Source organism: Andrena cerasifolii, chromosome 3, assembly GCF_050908995.1.
Source record: "Andrena cerasifolii isolate SP2316 chromosome 3, iyAndCera1_principal, whole genome shotgun sequence".
In the NCBI taxonomy this organism is placed as follows: domain Eukaryota; kingdom Metazoa; phylum Arthropoda; class Insecta; order Hymenoptera; family Andrenidae; genus Andrena; species Andrena cerasifolii.
In genome coordinates this window covers 19671060-19691607 of record NC_135120.1, presented here as the reverse complement: position 1 = coordinate 19691607, position 20548 = coordinate 19671060, and the positions used below count along the sequence as shown (strand labels likewise).

The 20548-nt window shown below is 47.8% G+C and overlaps 1 protein-coding gene across 4 annotated transcripts in view; it reads left to right on the top strand.

Moving 5' to 3' along the window:
* The window catches only part of Eip78c (Ecdysone-induced protein 78C), a 284379-nt gene that overhangs the window by 171700 nt on the left and 92131 nt on the right, over window positions 1-20548 (top strand). For 3 of the 4 annotated variants that reach the window (XR_013084774.1, XM_076807794.1, XM_076807793.1), the window contains exons 2-3: window positions 2668-2750; window positions 16710-19003. Coding sequence is in view for 3 of the 4 variants with exons in the window: in XM_076807794.1 (XP_076663909.1) it covers window positions 18721-19003 (283 nt within the window). In the remaining variant the exon portion in view is untranslated. The remainder of the gene's footprint in view (window positions 1-2667; window positions 2751-16709; window positions 19004-20548) is intronic. The other variant, XM_076807795.1, reaches the window with a different exon arrangement.

Here is a 20548-nt window from a genome sequence, read left to right as displayed (position 1 = left end):
CATCGTACAATCTTTATTTCAAAATCAGAGTTCCTCCCAGCACAGTTTCCTCCCCCTCCTTTTGCGCGCATACTTTCGGCTCAAGTAATTACCATTAACTATGTATCTAGCCGCAGCAGCTCGCGGGAGATTCTTTATTCTCGTACTGCTCGACCCGAAGTGTGGCAACCTGTTCATTATGGTCTTCCATTATGATTTATTAATCTAGTCTGTACATACATTCACGTTCAGCTTCTCATTCTCGCGGTCTTCCACGGAGGATGCAACAAAAGTCCATTGTAGAGATTTCGTTATACGCTGTTTCTCCAAACTCTGCGCTGGTCTCATTATTATATAGATCGTAAGAAAAGGTCTGTTTGAAGAATTTCGTCAAGGAATGTGACAAAGCAGCACCCACAGATTGTTAAAGATCCGATTTCGATTCGAATTCCACGAAGTACATATTCCTGCGCCACTTTCATCCCGCGACACCAGTTCCCTTTTATCCAGTTTATAGATATTCAAAGGTCACAGGAACAAGGCCTTGCATACATATGAATAGTTGATCGCATTCAGTGTTCGCTAGTTGAAAATTTTGGCGCATCCTAAAAGATGGCTCCTCCGTTCACGTTGCTGGGATCGGTCACTCGCGGCACCCGTGATCCGTCAGCTTCGCGTACAAATGTTTCCCTTCGACCCGTTCCGGTCTAATTATTCGGGGGGGTTGCTAATTACCGAAGAGCACTCGGCAGAACTGGAGATGGCACTGTAGTCTCGTTGGTTCCTGAGCTCGTCGCGGCGCAAAGTGGTAATGCGAACGTCGTTTGCCGCTCGATAATACGTACTTCGGCTTCCGAAATAGGATATCTATTCATAGAGGGGCTGGGTGCCCCTCCAGAAGCCGAGGGTGTCGATCCGTGTCCCATCCTCGCGGATCTATTGGTTATTGATGGGCTTCGATCTTCTTTGAAGGAGCCTCAAAGACGCCGGGAAAATATTTGCCAGAAGAATTTTCCAATCTGGCGGCTCCGGGTATCTTGGGGCTGCTACCTTGGCGCCCTTCGTAACGCGACACTTGACTTTCTCACCATTTGATGCAATCTCTTAATCGAGTCCCTCCCGGTATCGTTCTTTCTACCAGGCCATATTCTATTAAACTTCGCTATATTCTATTATAAAATTCTCCCCATTCTTCATGGTCCACAGTGTCATTAAATACTTTCGCGCGTAGATTCTTCGGAACCTACAGATGAAAAAGAAACGATCTTAATACGTTCTTAAGGGGCCTTTCCACTGCGACGTCCTGATGAAGTACCGCTGTTTGGAACTTTTTTTTGTCACAAAAAGAATGTGTTTACTAAAGTGAGGTTTTGCCTATCTATTAATACGTGTTTTGAGAATACGAAATTATTTTTTTCACATTTTTATAACGTTTGCTTGCGGCAAAATAGGTGGGTGTACTATGCGCTGTAAAAGAAAAGACGTCTCGACTGCGGACTCAATTTTCGAGGAACCGTGTGTCTGAAACAAAAAAACCAAAAAGATTTGCAATCAGTATGACCGTCGCTATGGCAGAGGCTAGGATTAATTTGATTGATAAAGAATTAACAAAATGACGGACGTCCAAAGTTGAACTATCGAAATTAGCTATATTTTTTAATCATTCTGCGACGCAAAATATGAGAAAAAATCAACGAAAATATGTTATTCTAGTCTCTGCCATAGCGACAGTCATACTGATTACAAATCTTTTTGGTTTTCTTGTTTCAGACACACGGTTCCTCGAAAATCGAATCCGCAGTCGAGGCGTCTTATTTTTTTACAGCGCTTACTACATCCACTTATATTGGCGCAAGCAAGCATTACAAAAATGTGCAAAAAATAATTTTGTATTCTCAAAACACGTATTAATAGATAGGCAAAACCTCACTTTACTAAACACGTTCTTTTTGTGGCAAAAAAAAGTCCCAACCAGCGGTACTTTATCAGGGTGTCACAGTGGAAAGACCCCTTAATGACGCTACACTTCTTTGTCACTTTCTGCTTATTTTCAGAGAGATTCCTCTATCTAACGTTTCAACGTTACTATAGTAGGTATCTCTTCACTGCAGTCAATCAATCAAGCCCGTCCTACGGATCTCGCGCAATAAGACAAAAGTGCACTCGGTCTTGCTGTTTCCCTACAAGAACACATTAAAAAGAGTCTCGTTAAAAGCAAAGTCGTCTGAAGCTCGCGCGAAGGTCGCATCCCGCGACAGGCTGCACCCCAACGAGGTTGTCCGTAGCGTACAATTAGACCCCCACCAAACAATTAATCTTCGATTTTTTTTTTTCTTTCCCGCACCCTCGGCCCAATCCATTTTCATTTCGGCCAGCTTAAGCGAAACGCGCGCGGCTTCGCGGCGCAAATTGAACTCAAAAACTGGGTCAACCCTGATTGCTCGGATCGAGTCAGGGCCGTAGTCAAAAGGACCTCTCTTACGCGCAAACAGAGCCGCCCCACGATAAGGAGGTATCCTCCGAACAAAATGTTTCGGCTGCACGGAACGACCCTGGCTCGAGGACCCTCGCGCCCCCGATCTTGGACTACTTTCGGCTTTCGGCTGATTTCTGCCTCCTCCCTCAGCCTCTGTCTCTCTGCTCTCGTCCCGGGTTCGATTGAATACATAATAGATGTTTCCATTTCAGCGTGAAGAGGGAGCCGAGCACGGAAGAACCCAGCAGCCCTCTCGAGGCGACGAGTCCTGGTTCCATCCTGCGCAACAACAACGGTGAGTCTTTATTATAAATGACGGCGAGCCGTCTACCCGCGTCCAATTTAATCTCGCGGCTTATTTCGTCAACCAACACGCGACGTGGCCTCGCCCGATCAGCACCGACACCTCGCGAGCTTACCACGACGGTCTTTCTTAATACCGTCGACAATCAGGGATGTCGAAGGTGGAGAACTTTGAGTTTCACGGTAAAAAGGATTTTCCGCGTGGGACACTCTGACTGATCGTACTTGGGGGTAGACCGGGGCAGATTGTAACAAAAAAGTTTTCACAGTTTCTTCTCGAAAGTGTTTTCCTCGATCAGGAAATAATTTTCGTGATTTACAGATGTGGTGAACTAATTGCGTGAAAGTACGTGACAAAATCTTGGACACTTAGACATCTAGCTTCGTCTTAAACAAATCTGAAGCTTTGTTACAATGTGCCCCAGTCCCGGGGTAAATTGTAACACATCTATTTTACTTATTTAAATACAAATATGAACACAAATAATCATTTCTACAAAATATAAATGAAAACACATATCATTATTAAACATTTGATATACATGAGTTAAACAATAATTGATTGTTCATCTGATTCTATCAAAATCTTCTTTTTCGCTTTCTTTACTTTTTGGATACTCGTCTTTATACTTTCTTATACTTTTCGGATTCTCGATTGTTCTCTTGTGCGTCTAGAGCATCTTTTTCTGGTGTGTCAGCACCAGCTTTATCACCATTTAGAGCGGAGTAACTAGTAGCATGTTACAATTTACCCCGAGTTTGAATTTTTCTGTTTTATCTCAGCAAACGAGAAACTAAACATCAAATTACTAAAATGCGAACACATTATAATAAACCAATGTGTACTGATTCATTTGCGACAAAAAGGCAAAAATTCAAACGGTTTCTAACGACGTTTAATTGAAATAAAAGTGCTAAGACAACATTTACTTACGCGCTCTAAATACTAAAATTCTGGGCTATAACCACAAATTGAATACACAACGCTTGTTTGTGTCACTAAAACCGACGGTGCTGATATCGTCAAGCAGCTCTCGGATGCTGTGGGTTACCAGATTTGTCGTTCAAAGGATTTTACTTATGTTACAATTTACCCCGTGTTACAATCTGCCCCGGTCTCCCCTAATATTCTTTAGTGTTCGAAGCTTAGGAACTAGGAGCAGTATAGTTTTATCTACTCAACATCAATCTTCGCGAAGTTCCGTTCCGAGCAATCGGAATCTCGAGTTTATTGAAACATTCTTGATCCATTAGTAGATTAACACCCTCGACGGTGTTACTCAAATGAAATTATCCTCCCGCTTTACATTTACTACGATCGAACGCACACCGTCGTTCCGCAGCGTGGACGAAAAATGGAGCACCAGGATATTGTATTTCCACCCTACAGTGATCAGAACGTTCAAGGACATTTATTCGTCCGCTTTTCCGACAAACTTCTAATTTCGTCGTCGATTCTGCTTCACCCGCGTGGCCAGGCTCTCCGAGGCGACAGTTCCTATTACTGTTCATCGGGAGGAAAGTTCTCCGGCAGTTTTGCCATTCGATCCGCTGGAATCGACTATTTCCGCCATCGGCGATCTCGCGGGCCGCCCGTGTACGCCGGCACGGTTCGAAATCGAACGAGCCGATGTCATTCGCGCCTACGCTGGCAATTGGTCAATCACTCGCAATTTAATCGGCAGAACGGTTGGGTGAAACACGATTCTCTCCCAGCGCTAGAGGGGGAGGGGTGAGGCTAATAACGGGCAGATTATAAAGCGCGATCTTGATCTACCCTACAGCCCATTGGAAATCGACGTCCACGATGGGACGACGACGAATTAATAACCAGCCGCCGCTCGTATTCGAGTGGTTCTGGCTAACAAGTGTCCTCAAAGCTCGTTCATCCGTGCTCGACACGTACACGCCCAGGCACGAGCCCCGGATCCACGACCCAGTTTACCCCTAGGAGTTTGATGTCTCGACAGTGTTAAAGTCGGCGTTAATCTAAATCCAATCGCGCTTGGCATATTCTACTGATCGTACTGGCAAACAACTGCGCGCAGGTATAGGCGCACGAGTGTTTTCTCTGCCGGTCGCAGTCCCCTAGAATCGCAGGTCGAAGGGAGCTTTCAAAGTGGAAGTTGCCACTGGAACTTTTAAGATATTCGCACAGGAACATTGCCGAAATCGCTTGCACCCTTAACAGTTTAGTCAACCGCTGGTATATTACCGTCAGTGCGCAAGGAAGCACTCGCTGGTCCATCTTCTCATGGCGTTACTGTATCAATATGATTAGTGGAACGCAGCCTGGAGGCCGTAGTCGTGATTGGAAAGTAGCCTGTATAGTACGGGATTGTATTCGGCCGCGATAAATGTGAAACTAGGGGGATGGAGAATGAGAACCGCTGGTCGAGCCTGGGGGGATGAGACTCCAGCTGTAGCCGGCGTTGGATCGATTCAAAAGCGGCAGCAAAGCGCCCCACCCTATTATGTTTTCTTCAACCTCCCCCATCCCCCTCTTTACCTTTCCCCTCTTGCTATCCTAGCTCTGCTACTTCTCGCGCTAAACCCCCGGCCCCACCTCCATCCCTCCCCTCGACACGTAGCTTTCCCCGAGAGCTTTCTTCCCTCTCCGGTCCCACCGCCCTTTATCCCCCTTTCTTTGGCCTTCCTTTTATGCCGGAACGGTTTACGCCGAGCCGGAAGATCCCGGCGACCGGAAGTTCCGCTCTCGCCCGTTTCGCCCCGCGGTAATTGAATCCCGGCATTTTTTCCTCCCCTAAGACACCGCCATTACCGCCGTCGAGTATCCAACCCTTTCTATCCCGACAATGAAACACCGTTCATTCAGGGAATTGTTCGTTGAGCAGGGGTGGGGTGGAGGTGGTTCGAGAGGTCGCGATTACGAATACGAGGCTTTTTAATTTCGAGCGTAAACGTGGAGGATTGTGTTTGCAGTGGAAGGGAGAGCGTTAAGGGATGCCCGCGGTGGCTCGTGGATGGAATAGGGTCGATCGATCGTTTGAAATTTATTTTGATCTCGTGGGAGTTTGAGAGCGCGTCCCGGTTATTATTTTTACTTTTTCCTCCTGGCTTTCCTTCGCCGCGACAGCTCCATTTTCTTCCTCCGAGGGGGAGGACTCGCGGCGAGTATATTTTTAGGCCGCCGAACGCGGGCAGAAAGGGTAATTGAATACGAATAAAGTAGATTTAGTGACCGCGCCAGATGCGCCGGTGCATTATTACTTTTTCAACGGCCCGCCACGGAAATACAGTGGGTTGCGCACGGAGGATATATCCCGGGGGGGATGAAAATGTTGGGAGCTGAAGTGTGTAACATTTTTCGGGCACGGGCTCTGCTCCGTTCCCCCGCGGGGGCAGGAAATTCCCCAGAATACGGCGGAGCCCTCGCCGCGGAAGTTTAATGGATCACGGTAGGTACCATAGCATCCATTATGGTACGAAAATTGCCCGAGATGCTGGGAGGATTAAAACGCTCGAAATTCGATGCTCTCCAGGTTAAATCTATTATTCGATCAAAGTGCCAAATACAGTTAAGCACTAAGAGCTTCTCCAAATAGCCGCCGATATTCGCGGGCGTGCTATTGTCAAGACACCGGGGAAACAAGTCCATTGAGATCATAGAGTAAAGAGTACAGTGGTTGGCCACTTAAGTAAGAGTGTCACATAAATATCGAATTATAAATGTGAATTTAATAAAATTTGAAATGGAAATCAATATAAATAAGTACGAAAAACCCCTAATAATCTAAAAATAAATAGAGTTTATAAAAAAAATCAAGAATGTATAAAAATATACAAAAAATGTGTTAATTACGAAGAAATATAGTTATTGGCATGATCATGACAGTAGTTGTCCGATCGGTTCGACAGTGATTGGCCGCTATTTGACACATAATATAACCTAAAAGAAAATGTTATATGATTTGATGATAGAAATTGGATTAAAATTATTCAATAAAAATGCGTATATCTTATGTATGTATGTGTTTATTAAACATAAATAAATATATTTATTCTTATACATCTTATACTTTATCAGTTATTATCTCTGGGGACATTCCATGCGAAATAATTTTTTCTTAAAACTTCAATATCTTTTCTACAAATCGCCGTAAACCTCATCTGCATCCGTTTACTACTTCCATAGTTATAATTTATTGAAAAAAAGTTAGCACTTACCTTTAAACAGCTGTAACATCGACATTTTTCAAAATTGTCAAAAATCCTTCGAGATATGTTTATATATCCCTAAAGACTACAACATATTCAAATTTCAGCCATATCCGAAATGTTACTCCAAAAAGTGTCCGATTTCGCATGGAATGTCCCTCTGACAAGGTATACTTTCTTTGGGCATCTTTCATTGCTTATAATTATTGGTTTCGCTCTTTTATTTTGAATAGTATTCTCCTTGTTACTGATTTTCTCTTTTTAAAATGTTTTTCTCTTGCTGCTTTATCCAATTAATTCAATCAAATTTCATTTTTAATTCCAATTTAATTAAATAAATTTAATAATCAAATTGAATTTGAATACACCAATTAAAATGCAAATCACAAGAAACTTAAAATATAACTGTAAAATGTAACATACATAATAGTACTTCTTCTTTTTATTTAATTGTACTATAATTATGTAAATATTAAATCTTTTTTAAGAATTACCGTTTCAATACCGCTAATAACTGCTTTAACGTTATCATGGTTATAAAATAGTTGCCGGCAGCCCGGCCAATAATTGCTATTCAACATTTTTCATATAAAACTCGTTGGCCTCCTGTAATTTTCATAATATATGTATAATTTTACCAAATAAATAATTTCTTTATAAAGTTTTGACCGTTATTTATCAATATATACAGAATATGAGAGATATAGATATCACGAATACATTAAAATATTCGAAAACTTTCAACTGTACTCTTACAATTTTTTTATTGAATCGCTGTAATTTTAAAGCTGTAAAGCCGAGTCTCCTGCTTTTAAATATAATCACAGTATATAATGAGTGGAGAAATATTCATTACATTCGAAGCTGAAAAGTACAAGGAATACGAACATGTCCATAAAAAAAGCATAACATTGATATTTCTTTATATTTTTTCATTTCTCAAAATAGGGCCAATCACTGTCAGGTGGCCAACCACTGTACTATTTACCCTATATAGAACTCTGAATCCAAACGATTAATCGCCTCGAACTGAAACATTCCCCGGCGGTTGCACAAGCTACAAGGATGCATAAGGGTGGCGCACGCCTCGCTCGATCGCGGGCAGTAGCAACCCGCGTAATGTAACGTAAGTAGAGGCCGAACCGATCTGTATATATACCCCGGCTCGCTCTCGCGCGCGGATGTAACCGGTTTCCCAGGTTCATTACACCGAGTTGCGCATCTCCTTTCCCGACAAGTGTGCGGGCCGTGTGGTCACCGGTGCAGTCGACAGACTTACTTGCACGGGGACCTGATCCCTTCCCCGTTGAACGCTGCCGCTCATCCGCCATCTTCCCCGGTCCAGCCGCGCCTGGGCCGGGTCGCGATCAGGAAACGCGTAGTCGTCGTCTCGTTGCCCGAACGGGATAAGTCATCGAACCGATCGGCCCTAACGTCGATCGCTCGCGTCGATACCACCGCGGTGGCTCTCCGCGTTGGCCGGGCCCCCGATAGCATCGGCTCTAATGGCCTATCGCCGATCGATCGGTCCCTTCCAGCAATCTGTACGATGGGGTACAGCCGCGTGTAGCTTCCGCGCGTATCTCGTACGGACCGTGTCGAGGATAGTCCTATGATTCGATCAATGGTAATAGAGTTTGCAGTGTCGAGGGTGCGCTCCGGGTGTCTCGTAGCCGTTCGTTGCTTGCACCCGTGCTCGAGCGGTTAGCTTGTTCGACGGGAACGTCATCGACGTAAGTTGCAAAGTGCGGCCCGTTCCGACAGACCTCGATTCCCTCCACCCCCCTCCGTGACGGTGTTGATGAGCTACCGTAGCTCGGCGAACTTCGCGTTAACCCGCTGAATCGTTACGCCGGTGTAATTACGCTCGACGACACGGTTGGTACTACTGCTGGCTCGCCTAACGAGATACGCGAGATCTGCGTATACATCCCCCTGGTGACGATTAACCCGTTCGACGGGCCGTGTACCTTGTATGTGCTTGTAACGAGATGTTTTTATGGTGCTAGGATCTTCCTCGATTTCGTTGGTTCGGTGGTCTTTAGAGTAACCATCCCTTAAGGGGGTAGTGGACTGTTTCAGCTTAAAATAATCGATATTTTTTAGTTTACTGCTTCTGAAAGTCTTATCCTTTACGAATATTTTAAACAAATGTTCGTGAAAAAATTCAAATAATTGTCGAAGTTATAGCAGCGAACGTTACACAGTGTACCGCCGAGTAACAGCGCGATAAAGGTAACACCCCGAACTTTGAAGCCGGTGTTCTCGAAACAGCATTTTCAGAAACGGTGTACATCATAACTCTTGAACGAATGAATATTTTCACTTAAAACTTTAAATGGAGCTGTAGAATTGCATTCTCTATCGTGTAGAAATTCCGCATCAATATTGGATGTTTGTAAAACATTTTATAACTGATTGAAGACGCTTTTTCCCGTAAAAATGTCGAAGGAAATTGATTAGTGTGTAACTTCCACAATTTTTGTTGAAATTCATCGGCAAGTTTCCACACTGTAGATATTTGTGTATAGAATAATCACCTGAAAGCATTTCGTTTTCGGATGATTGGTTCGCCTGAATCGATGTACACCACCTGCAGCGGCGCGCCGTACAGGACTATCTTCAACGATTAATAACTTCGACAATTTTATACATTCCGACGATTTTTGTTGCTGTAAATACTCGCAAACGTGCCCACAGTAGATTGTCAAAAGCACGACTATAACGATTGTTTGGTATCAAAGTAATTTAGCGTCAAAGAAACTAACGATTTTACGTATTCAATAGTCCACTACCTTAAGTGTCTTCTCAATGACTTTATAAATCTGCTGGTGTACGGAGTATCGTTAACCGCGTGTAACCGTCATTGAACGTAGCTACTCTGTAACTGTTGTTAACGGAGCGACTACGCGAGCCCTGTCTCGGAGCATTTCTCATAATGAAATCAATTGTATTAAATGATGTCGGAAAGTGGTGCGCGCCTGTCTCGTGGATGCTCCGCTATCATCAACGAGACCGGTTCGTTAAGGTTGCGCCAGGAAAAGCGGCAGCACGATTCCTCGTAGCCGTTTAATTGACCCGTCAGAATTCGCAGCATCTCGGCGGAGTCGTGACCACTTTGCGTTGACGTTCATCACCGGTCGTCCGTGCTCGGCCGCCGAAATTCCTGCAGCCTCGTTTTCCACCCCGTCCCGTGTGCCTCGACTTGCAGCGGTCGCGGCGCGGTTGATTCCGGAATCTGTAAAGCCGCGATTCCTCTTGCCGTGCATCGCGAAATCTAATGCTCCACCCTATCTCCCGGCATCCTCCAACCCTCCAACCCGCCTCGCTCTAACGCGTGTCGTCCGTCTCCGTCGGGTTTCGCGAGTCGCGCGTAGATGAGACGCGCATAAAGTGCTGGTACAAATTCTGTTTTAGCAGCGGGTCGAACACGGCCGACCGTTCGGCTCTCCCGGCACTTCTCGGTCAATGAACCGCGGGTTGCTGGCGAACCCAGTTGGTCCACTCGTGTCCCCCACTCCGGGGTCCACGGTTCGCGTTTTGTCCCCTCTCGGCCCCCGTCTGTCCCCTCCCATCCCCAAGCAGCGTGCCTTGGTCCACGCTACCCCCACCGGACACGATACAAACGACACGGCTCACCTCCAACTTCAGCTTCTCTCCCCCTTCCCATAGCCTCTCTGTCGTTCCACCTCAGCCGCCCCCCTCTGTAGCTCTCCTTTTGATACCACAGCCCCTCTACCATCTCCAGAACTCACCTCCGACCCAGTCGCTTAATTCTTCCTTCTCTCTTCTCTCTCTCTCTCTCTCTATCTCTCTCTCCCTCCGTCTTTTCCATTCTGTTTCACTCCCCGTAACGCTACCTCTTTCCCCTCACCCCTGTTGCTGCATTACCATCGCTACCACCTCTTCCTTCTCCTCAGCGTTCCACCACCACCACCACCACTGCCGCCGCTACCACCACCTCTTCCTCCTTCTCCACCCTTCTACTTCTCCCTGGCTCCCCCTGTGCTCCTCTCTCGGTCGTAGCAGGCTGCGGAACCCCGCGTAATGGCAGAGCGTGGGGCTACGAGTCGGGCGAGTCGCGCAATGCCGTAACACGTACGACGGAACGCCGGTTTTACTTACCTCACAGGTAAGACTCCCTCTCGCTCGCGCGAAAGATAGCGGCGGGAGGCGAGGAGGACGGCCGACAGCCGGCGTGGAAGCGGCCAGATATCGCGGGGAGAGAGGGTGATACGGAGCGAGAGTGGAAGGAATATATAGGAGCGAGCGAGAGGGAGTACGAGAGAGTGAGAGTGAGAGAGAGAGAGAGAGAGAGAGAGTGAGAGGAAGAGAGAGAGATAGAGAGAGAGGGAGAGAGAGAGAGAGCGAGAGAGAGTGAGAGAAAGAGCGAGAGAGAGCTGGACGGTGCGCGGAGACGAAGACGGAGGACGGGGAAACACACAGAGAGAAGCCGGCCTCGGCACTCGCGCGAGAGCGAGCGAGTCGGCTCCGTATACACCACCGCGACTCGTGACAAACGCACGTGATCGTGATAGGGCAGCTCGCGGCGATCCGCCCCGGTTCCATCCCCTGGTACGACCGCTCAGGGCCGTTCATCCCCTGCCTTTCGACTCTCAACACGCAACTTCCCGTTCACGTGCGACTGGCGCGCGCGCGCGCGTCGCGCCCGACCCGCGGCACCCGTCCGTGGACGTTTACCCCGCGCTGTCGTCTGCCGGTGACCGCGAAGACGATCGCCGATCGCGGCAACCCGGTGCGAGCCGCCGAGCACGCGAGACCTCGCGACCGTGCCTCCCGTCGAGCTGATCGGTGACCGACGATCGGCGCCCCGTTCGAGTAATTCATCGTCGCGGTTCCGCGATTACCCGCGCACGGACAATGATCCCGGTGATCGTTACGAAGGTCGAGTGACGGTTCAGTGTATCAGACCGAGTTGATCCGAGTGGGACAGATCGTTGGAACCAGGCGGCCGAGGCTCGTGTCCTGTGGGCTGGAGACTTGCCTCTTCTCGCCCGTTAGCCTCTCCGTCCTGCGGAGGAAAGTTTCCTAGAACTCGAGGATAGAGGAGAAGAAGCCAGCCTGTTCCCTGCAGTCCGCGGAGCGAACACGCGGCTAGGATCGCGCTAGGTGTGAACGGGCCTTTAAGCGGAACCAGTCACGGTCCCGCGGCCTCCGGTGTCGTCGTTCGCCTCTCGCGGTGGCATCGTCCTGTTATCCTGGAAGGACGAGCCGCAGCCTCGCCGCTGAAACCCGCTGGAGGAGCGCGCTCGCGTGAAGAGCGCGGCTGGACGCCGGCGTGCTTCCAGCATCGCCTCGCGCAGGTAAAACTCGACGGGCGTGCGTGGCCCTCGGCGCGGCCTCTTCCCATTTCTTTCCGGGCGGATCGCATGCCGCCGCGATCACCGAGATAATTGGCGAGGATGTTGCCTAATCTCCTCACCGGCGCGTCCCGCGATTGTCTCGTTAAAACGGGAACAGACGTAATCCCCGATGTCGCGCGAATCAGGGGTCGTCGCGCTTCTTAACCTTCGCGGAATAAAGTAAAGAAAGTAACCGCTGGGTCCATTACGCCCTTTCGAAACGATCGTTGGGTAATTGGAAACGACCGAGATTGCAAAATCTATTAAGAATCGTAGACAGGCGTTCTCTTCACCCTCGGAGGACTACTCGCGTCAGTTCATTTGGCATTAGTTTCAACCTGGAGCCTTTGACAAATGGATCGTGAATCGGTATTTCGTAGGTGGAGGGAAAGAGTTCGAGAAGAGCCGCGGGAGGGAGGTAGAGGCGGGAGATTTATTTCGTACGGTTTTCCAGTACGTCCGAGCACGTGGCGCGATCGAGATCCAAGAATCCGAGGCGTATCGCGTCGAATCCGATTTTGATAACTCGAGGCAAGGTGAACGCACTGACTTGTGACGCGGATGGAACGCGGAACCGAGCAGGCGTTGCAGGAGACAAATGACCGTCTGCGAGGCCGCGAAACCGCCATTCGGGCCAGCCTTCTCTCTTGCTCTCTCTCTCTCTCTCTCTCTCTCTCTCTCTCGCTCTCTCTCTCTCTCTCGCTCTCTTTCTCTCTCTCTCTCTCTCTCTCTCTCTTCTTTCTGTCGCTCTCTCTCTCTCTATCTCTATCTCTATCTCTCTCTCTCTCTATCTATCTGTTGCTATCTCTGTGGAGACGCGGTTTACGCGAGCGCGAGCGATTTGTCGGACAAGGGCTTTCGCCGTGGCCCGATACACCGATGCGCCGATGCAAATGCTAATTCGCGATTACCCGTTTTTGCCCCGTGCCAAATCATGATTCACTCGACTTATAAATCATCCGCGGCGGATTATACCGCGGGGTAATGCATATCCCCCGGCGTGTACGCTCCAGCGAGACTTTGAATCATAGCCCCGCGGTGTCGCGGCTCGCGTGATTCCGCCCTTTGCCAACAGCCGTATCCTTGGCCAGCTGCTGGAAAAAGCTGATTGTTGCAACGCGATGGGGGACGGTCGTTGAAGCGCAAAGTAGCCGTAATGCCGCCTTTACGGTGACCGGTTAAAAGGAGATTTGCCGAGGTGTTTCAATTGGTCACTGTAGGATGAGAGTGATATCGATATTGCATCCTGGGGAAGGATAGAGGTGTGGAATGTTATTATGGGGCGGAGAGAAATGGAATATTCATTTATTTATTTATTTATTCATTTATATACAGTGAGCCGCATTAATATTCGGACACAGTGGTACTTGGAAATATATTGTTGTGTATCTGTAGTAATTCTGGAAATAAGGGATTCGTTGTTTTTTTTTATGATTCAGTACACTTATTCTAGTTGCTAATAACGTAAGCTTTTTTTATTTAATTTATACAGTTTTTTTGTTAATCAATGGTAAACAAGATAATGCCTAATGCTTCTTTCGGGGAACTCTACCGTTGCATCCACTTTCATTGAGCATTCGACGAACTGTGTCAGAATGAACTTTCTTTCCAGTCGCTTCGAACAATTCTGCCGCCAACCTTGGTGCGCTTAATTTAGGATCTTTATTCACTTTTCTAATAATTTTACTTTTGTCACGAATATCGAGCAACTTTGGACGACCTGTCTGAGCAACAGATTCAATCCTATCCTGACGGTTATATCTCCGTATAATGTCTGCTACAGTACTCTTACTCAAATTTAGTAATGCACCGATTTCCCGATACGATTTTCCTTTTTCGCGATTATAAATAACGAGTTGGCGTGTATCGAACGACGTATTTTTACCTTTACGTATCATTTTCACAAAAAAATACGTGCGGTATGAATGAATGTTGAATTGAAACTAAGTCTACAAGGTAGTGCTTACATCTTGTGTTTACAAACATTGCCATCGTGCAACCTAACTGGCTTAAGGGGAGGTTCCGGTTGAAAAGTCGATTTTCTTTCTTTTTCATTTTTCGAATGTTCAACATTTTAGGAATAAGTGTTGACAAGGATTTGTCGAAATTCGTAAAATTCCCGAAGTTATAGGCATTTGAGTAGCGGCAAATGCATAGGCAACAACCGGCCACTCGGCGCCCACGCAAAACTTTAAACACGTTTTTCTCGAAACAGTGTTCTCAAAACGGTGGGACCTGTATTTTCAAAAGTTATCATCCGATTCGACTGAAACTTTTTTATTATGTCGTTTACCATCGATTAACAAGAAGGTGTATAAATTAAATAAAAAAAAATCTTACGTTATTAGCAACTAGAATAAGTCTACTAAATCATAAAAAAAACAACAAAAAATAATTCCTTACTTAAAAAATTACTACAGATACACAGCAATATATTTCCAAGTACCTGTGTCCGAATATTAATGCGGCTCACTGTATGGAGCGAATTCCCCAGTTTCTTCGGTTTACTTTGCTCTTCGTATGAGATACAGTGGCTCACAGCCATAATCCTACACTCTTTAAAATCGCATAACATTTTTAAAATTGGTCCAAACGACTTGAGTTTTTTTGAGAAGCTAGAAGGATTAGCCTGCTAACTGACACGTTTCATCGTTTTGAAAAAAATGCAATTGGCCGGAGTAGCAAAACAAAATAGTAAAGGTCGTTTTTTAAACATTTTTTATGACCCTGTAACGTGAATTCAAAAATTCATGAAATGAATTTTACATTTTCGTGAAATTTTAGGCACGTATATAACTTACTTAAATCTACACACAGGTTTTTTGAATTTTCGTTACAGGCTCATAAAAAAAGTTTAAAAAGCGACCTTTTCTATTTTTTTTGCTATTCCGCCCAAGTGCATTTTTTTTTTCAAAACGACGAATCACGTCGCTTAGCAAACTAATCATTCTAGCTTCTAAAAAAAAATTTCAAGTCGTTTGGATTAATTTTAAAAAAGTTATGCGATTTTAAAGTGTGTACGATTATGGCCGTGAGCCACTGTATGTGGTTGCTGCGCGGTTCTAGGAGCTTGACATTGGTACAACAGTGTCATTGGTATAGCAGACTGTAGTGATTAGCGATTAGAGAGTCCCTAATTAGAGGAACCAGTCGAATGGTGACTTTTAGGGGGGTGTTTACCCATATTTGACACGGAGCAACTAGTGATACCGGCTTATAAGTTTGCTGAATTCGTCCTCTCCGATCTAGGCAAATGAATTTCGACTCGATTCGCTGAAACATAATATATTCAGCAGGATGCTGGAAATCGGAAGCCCAAAATCGGGAGGATTGTATCCAGCAACCTAATCTGCGAGCCTGCTTCATCATACCATTAAACATCCATCGCGGCGAACCCCGATCCCTTAATCGGTGTTCCTGAAATTTTTAATGAATTCCATGCCCAATAGCGGGAGCAGACGCTCGTTTCGAATTCACAGCGTGGCCCGGTGACGGTTGTGTCATACTTCTCCATGGTGGCGCGATCTCTTTCGTAATATCGTCGTCTTATTACTTTCGATCGGGCGTTTATTAAAATATTCCACTGTGCCGAGGAATTTCACGCGCGAATCGCTACGAAATATATTGGAGACTTACGAGCCTCGCGGTGTAACGAGCCTTGGCGAAAAAAGACCTACAGCGAGGGAGAGAGAGAGAGAGAGAGGGGGAGACAGAGAGGAAAAGAGGAAGCGAGATAAGCGGGTAGAGAATCGCGAAGGAGAAGAAGGCACAGGTGAGAAGGAGAGGACAAAGAGACCGATTGGAGAGGGGCGCAGAGCGTGTGTATGTGTGCTTGGTAGAGGGGGGCACGTGTTGTTGGAGAGAGGGCTTGCGACCAAGAGGAAGGAGGGACGAGCCAGGAGGAAGTCAACGTCCGAAGATTACGGCAATGACATTCGCTTTTTCTCACTCTCCTCCTCGTGTTCCTCTTTTGGCTCGCTGTCTTTTTCCTTTCGCGATCTTTTCCTCTCTGTCGCGCTGGCCGCACGCCCCACCCATGCCCGTTCCCGTTTTCTCTGGCCACGCGGGAAACGGCAAGGGAAAAGCGAAACCTCCGCCGCCGATGCTCGGGCGATCGACGGAATCGTCGACGGGACCGCGACCGTACGAACACCTCGCGACGCCAAGCTTGTCAGCGGCTGTCGTCATCCTTCGGGACGATCCCGGTCCCCGCGGCACGGTGGGACCTCGCGCGAGGCCGAGGGGGCAGACCAACAGGTAGAGCGCGCGCGCGGATCGGCGCGCTTGCATGCCCGGCATTGCTCGCGGTTTTTCCCGTCTCCCACGCCGCCACGGGCCCCCCGCGACCGTCAGCCGCGCGGTTTCGCCTTTAGTTTCTGATTTTCGTTTCGCTTTGGTTTCTCTTTCAGCGATGGGTCACGCGATAAGCCAGGGGACCACGGATCCACTGAAAATCGGCGGGAACGGCCGTGCTTGTTGCGTAACGCGAAAAAAGTTTTCCCCGTAGAGGGTGCGGGCGTCCCTCAGCGGGACGAACGGAGAGAGAGCCGGACGTGAACGCGCGGACGGAGAGACAGAGGGGAAAAAGGCCGCGAGGGGGAGTGGGATACGAGAGGGGATTAGCGAGGAGCACAGGCGACCGATCGCGATCCCGACCCGAACGAGCAACAAACACCGCCCGACGAAACCAACAACAGAGGAGAGAAAGAGAAGGGAGGCGCAGAAAATAATGGGTTGAACCCTCGTATCGTTTCTTTTTCATTTCTGCGTTTTCGACCGGCAAGCCTGGAGGTAGGAGCCACGAGGAAAGCCGCCGAGGGAAGATAACCGAGATGCCGATGAGAACATGCCCGAGCACGAAGACGATAACGCGCGTGTTCACGAGCAACGCTGAGCCCGCGCGAGGATCGCGATCCCACGGATTTTCGCAACCCGCGGGCGACTAGCCTGAACCAGGCTCTCCTCTTGCCCTCGCGTTGTGACACGGTGCCAGTGAAGTGCGAATCATTCTCGCCCGTGATCGGGGCCACTTGTTCCCCCAATCGTCGCCTGCTTTTCGGTTCACGACGTCGCGTGACCATACACTTCAATTCCCTTCGCAAACGTTTCGTCCACGAGCGTGTCGTGCTCTCGATCGTGCCCCTTTTCGTCTCGGGCCCGGACAACCACCGACTGTGCTCGACCATCTTCGTTGCGACCACATCGAGCCGCTCGAAATGTGAACATCGTTCATCGGACGCCTCTATTTGGAGCGCAGAGAGAGGTGCCAAGCAACACCGAAGCGTATCTTCGCCCCGAAATTAATTCCCTTCGATCGAGCGATAAAAATCGAGAGGATAAAGGGAAACGTCTCACGGCACGGTAATAAAGCGTCCGCGCGCGTAATCGTATCAGATTGAATAACGCGGTTGCTCAAGGCTACCGAAAACCATTGCCCCCGGCCAGCCTTGTCCCTGTGTCTGGGAACAACGAGGATCGCGCACGATCGTGTTCCCTCGAGCTGCGTCGAGCGGAGATTAAACGGATAAAACGCGCGCCTGGGTTGTACCGATCGGCCCGTCGAAAATCGCCTCGTCCCTCAACCTGTGGACAGTTCCATTGAGCAATCCGCCGAGAGGAGTGAGACGGGCCAGTGACCCTCCCCGGTGGTTAAACCGCTCCGTTCGAGAGGAATGCTTTCTCGAAACCGTAGCACCGCGAAGCCCGCCGAAGCCGCTTGAGGAAACGCGACCGCGTCGTCCTGCTTCTGGCGGATCGGCACGCGAAAGAACAGGATGCGCTCGAAAATCGTTGGCGCGTGAAGCTTCCGAGGGATCGGGACGGTGGAAGCCGATGGTAGCGAACGAGTGAGCCGAAGGAATTGGTCCCAGGTCGGATCGAAGGTGGACTCTCCAGGATCCTAGAAGTGCAAGCAGGCTCTATTCGTCGTTGGTTACGGTCGCGTGCGAGCAGGGACGATGAAACTGGCAGCGTACGGAGCGTGGACGCGCGAGGTTTTCGTGGACAGTGCGTGTCCCGAGTAAGCGAGCACCTAGGCGGCACGGGATCCGCGGATTTAACAGGAGTTTCACTTATGAAGACACGACAGGAGACTCTGCCACGTCGCTGGGCTGCTCGCCTGGATCTGCATCGTCGAATCCTCCACTGCGCGTGAAGAGGTCGTCAGTGGTGACACGTTCTTATGCGGAAGGACGTTTGGAAGAAAGTGCAATCCCACGATCGACCACCCAACGGATTCCCTTCGGGACCTCGCGCGAAGGGGCCCCGGTCAGCCTCGGTATCAACAGTAGCGATGAGAGAGTAACCGCGCGAAGGTCGTGACGCGAATCGATCACAGTAGCGCGGCGTGTACGCGAATGGTCGCCGTGGCTGATATATACCGAGGTGCACCATCGCCGGCATCATCTCTTTCCCCGTACAATGGACGTTTTCAAAATCGACCAGTCGCTGAGCGCGGGTCTGGGTAGCGCCCCGGCGCCAGACACCCTTACGCCGGAAGTGTCGTTCGACGCCGGCAGTGAGTTCAATCTGAGCTTCTTCGACGGGCCGGAGGAGAACAGCACCCAAGGATTCAGCGACCCCGGCTCCGTGGGCAGCGCCAGCGCCTCGCCGCCGCCAGGAACACCCGGGACCATCCCCGTAAACCCTTCCAACACCGCCCTACCGATAGTCCAAGTGCCCTCCGGCATCGTCATTAAGCAAGGTTTGTTTCATTTTTCTTTTTCTTTTCTCTTCTGTTTACATTCTGTTTTTTTTTGTTGTTCTTATTCTCCGCCACGTTCTCGCGAATGTTTTTACCTCCACCGATCACCGATCGTTGGCCTCCCGTTTCTCCCGCGCCGGTCGGTCCCGCGCGCCTCTTTTTACCGCGACGCAAATTTTCGCGCGTACGCGAACGGTGTCGCAACGTTTCGTCGGTTGCGTTTCCTCGCTCGGTTACGAAAGCCAGCCGAGGAAAAAAGCTGCGATTTCGTTGTAGAACGAGGAGGGGTGTAATTGATTGATTCGATTTCACGGTCGACGATCGCGGGGAGGAAAAGAAGAGAGTTGGGGGCGCGCGATGTAGGCACTACTGAAGGTATTATTTTTTGGAATTTAACATTGTAACAGGCGGTCGTTAGAGTTTTTGGTACCTGCAGATGTGAATAACATTCGTCCAGTTACAATATCCCACGCAAACCTGTACGCTGTTCAGGAGTTCAGTTCCCATCCCAGTAAGAAGTTATGATAAATATAATTTCTGTGTACACTGGGAGAACCTCTTCTTAACTTGCTAAGGAGAGGGTCGCTCCGGACCGTATTTCAGCAGTTCGTACAACCCCTGGCAATAAGTTTGCAACCAAACGCAAAAATACGAAATTAACGAGAAACACCAATATTTTTTATGTATAATATGCAACGGTATATATATGAAACGCGTGGTAATGTTAAATTGGTCTATTTCAAAGTAAAAGCACCAAAAATAATTAAGAATTTTGTTTATTATGTAATACAAAATATGGAAGAAACAAAATTTGTCTGGGAAATAAGTAGTCCTTACAAGGAGAGTATTTTAGGTGTCCGCTTCCGATCATTTTGATTTTTGGATATGTTATAGAGGACCGAAAAATAAGAAATACGTGTTTTTTTATTTTTCCCCGTTTTCATATTTGGGGGGTGAAAACTGCGTTCAAAGTTAGGGTTGAAAAATCATTTTTGTGGTTTTTTGAAAATCTGGGGAGTCAGTCATATTTCGCATTCAAAGACACAAAATTCATCCATTGACACTATTCCCCTGTCTCTAATAGTTCTCGAGATATTCCACAAAAATGATTTTTCAACCCTAACTTTGAACGCAGTTTCTCACCCCTCAAATATGAAAACGGGGAAAAATAAAAAACACGTATTTCTTATTTTTCGGCCCTCTATAACATATCCAAAAATTGTGTTTCTTCCATATTTTGTATTATATAATAAACAAAATTCTTAATTATTTTTGGCGCTTTTACTTTAAATTAGACCAATTCAACATTACCACGCGTTTCATATATATACCGTTGCATATTATACATAAAAAATATTGGTGTTTCTCGTTAATTTCGTATTTAAGCGTTTGGTTGCAAACTTATTGCCAGGGGTTGTAGAACTCGCGCCCGGAGAAGTTTCAATTGTCCTAATGATATCGCTTTTCGCTTTGCAAGTGAGATTCGCGAGCGCGTGGCGCGATTATCCGCTTTCCTCGCCGTCTCGGGGACCGGGGGGGGGCGCC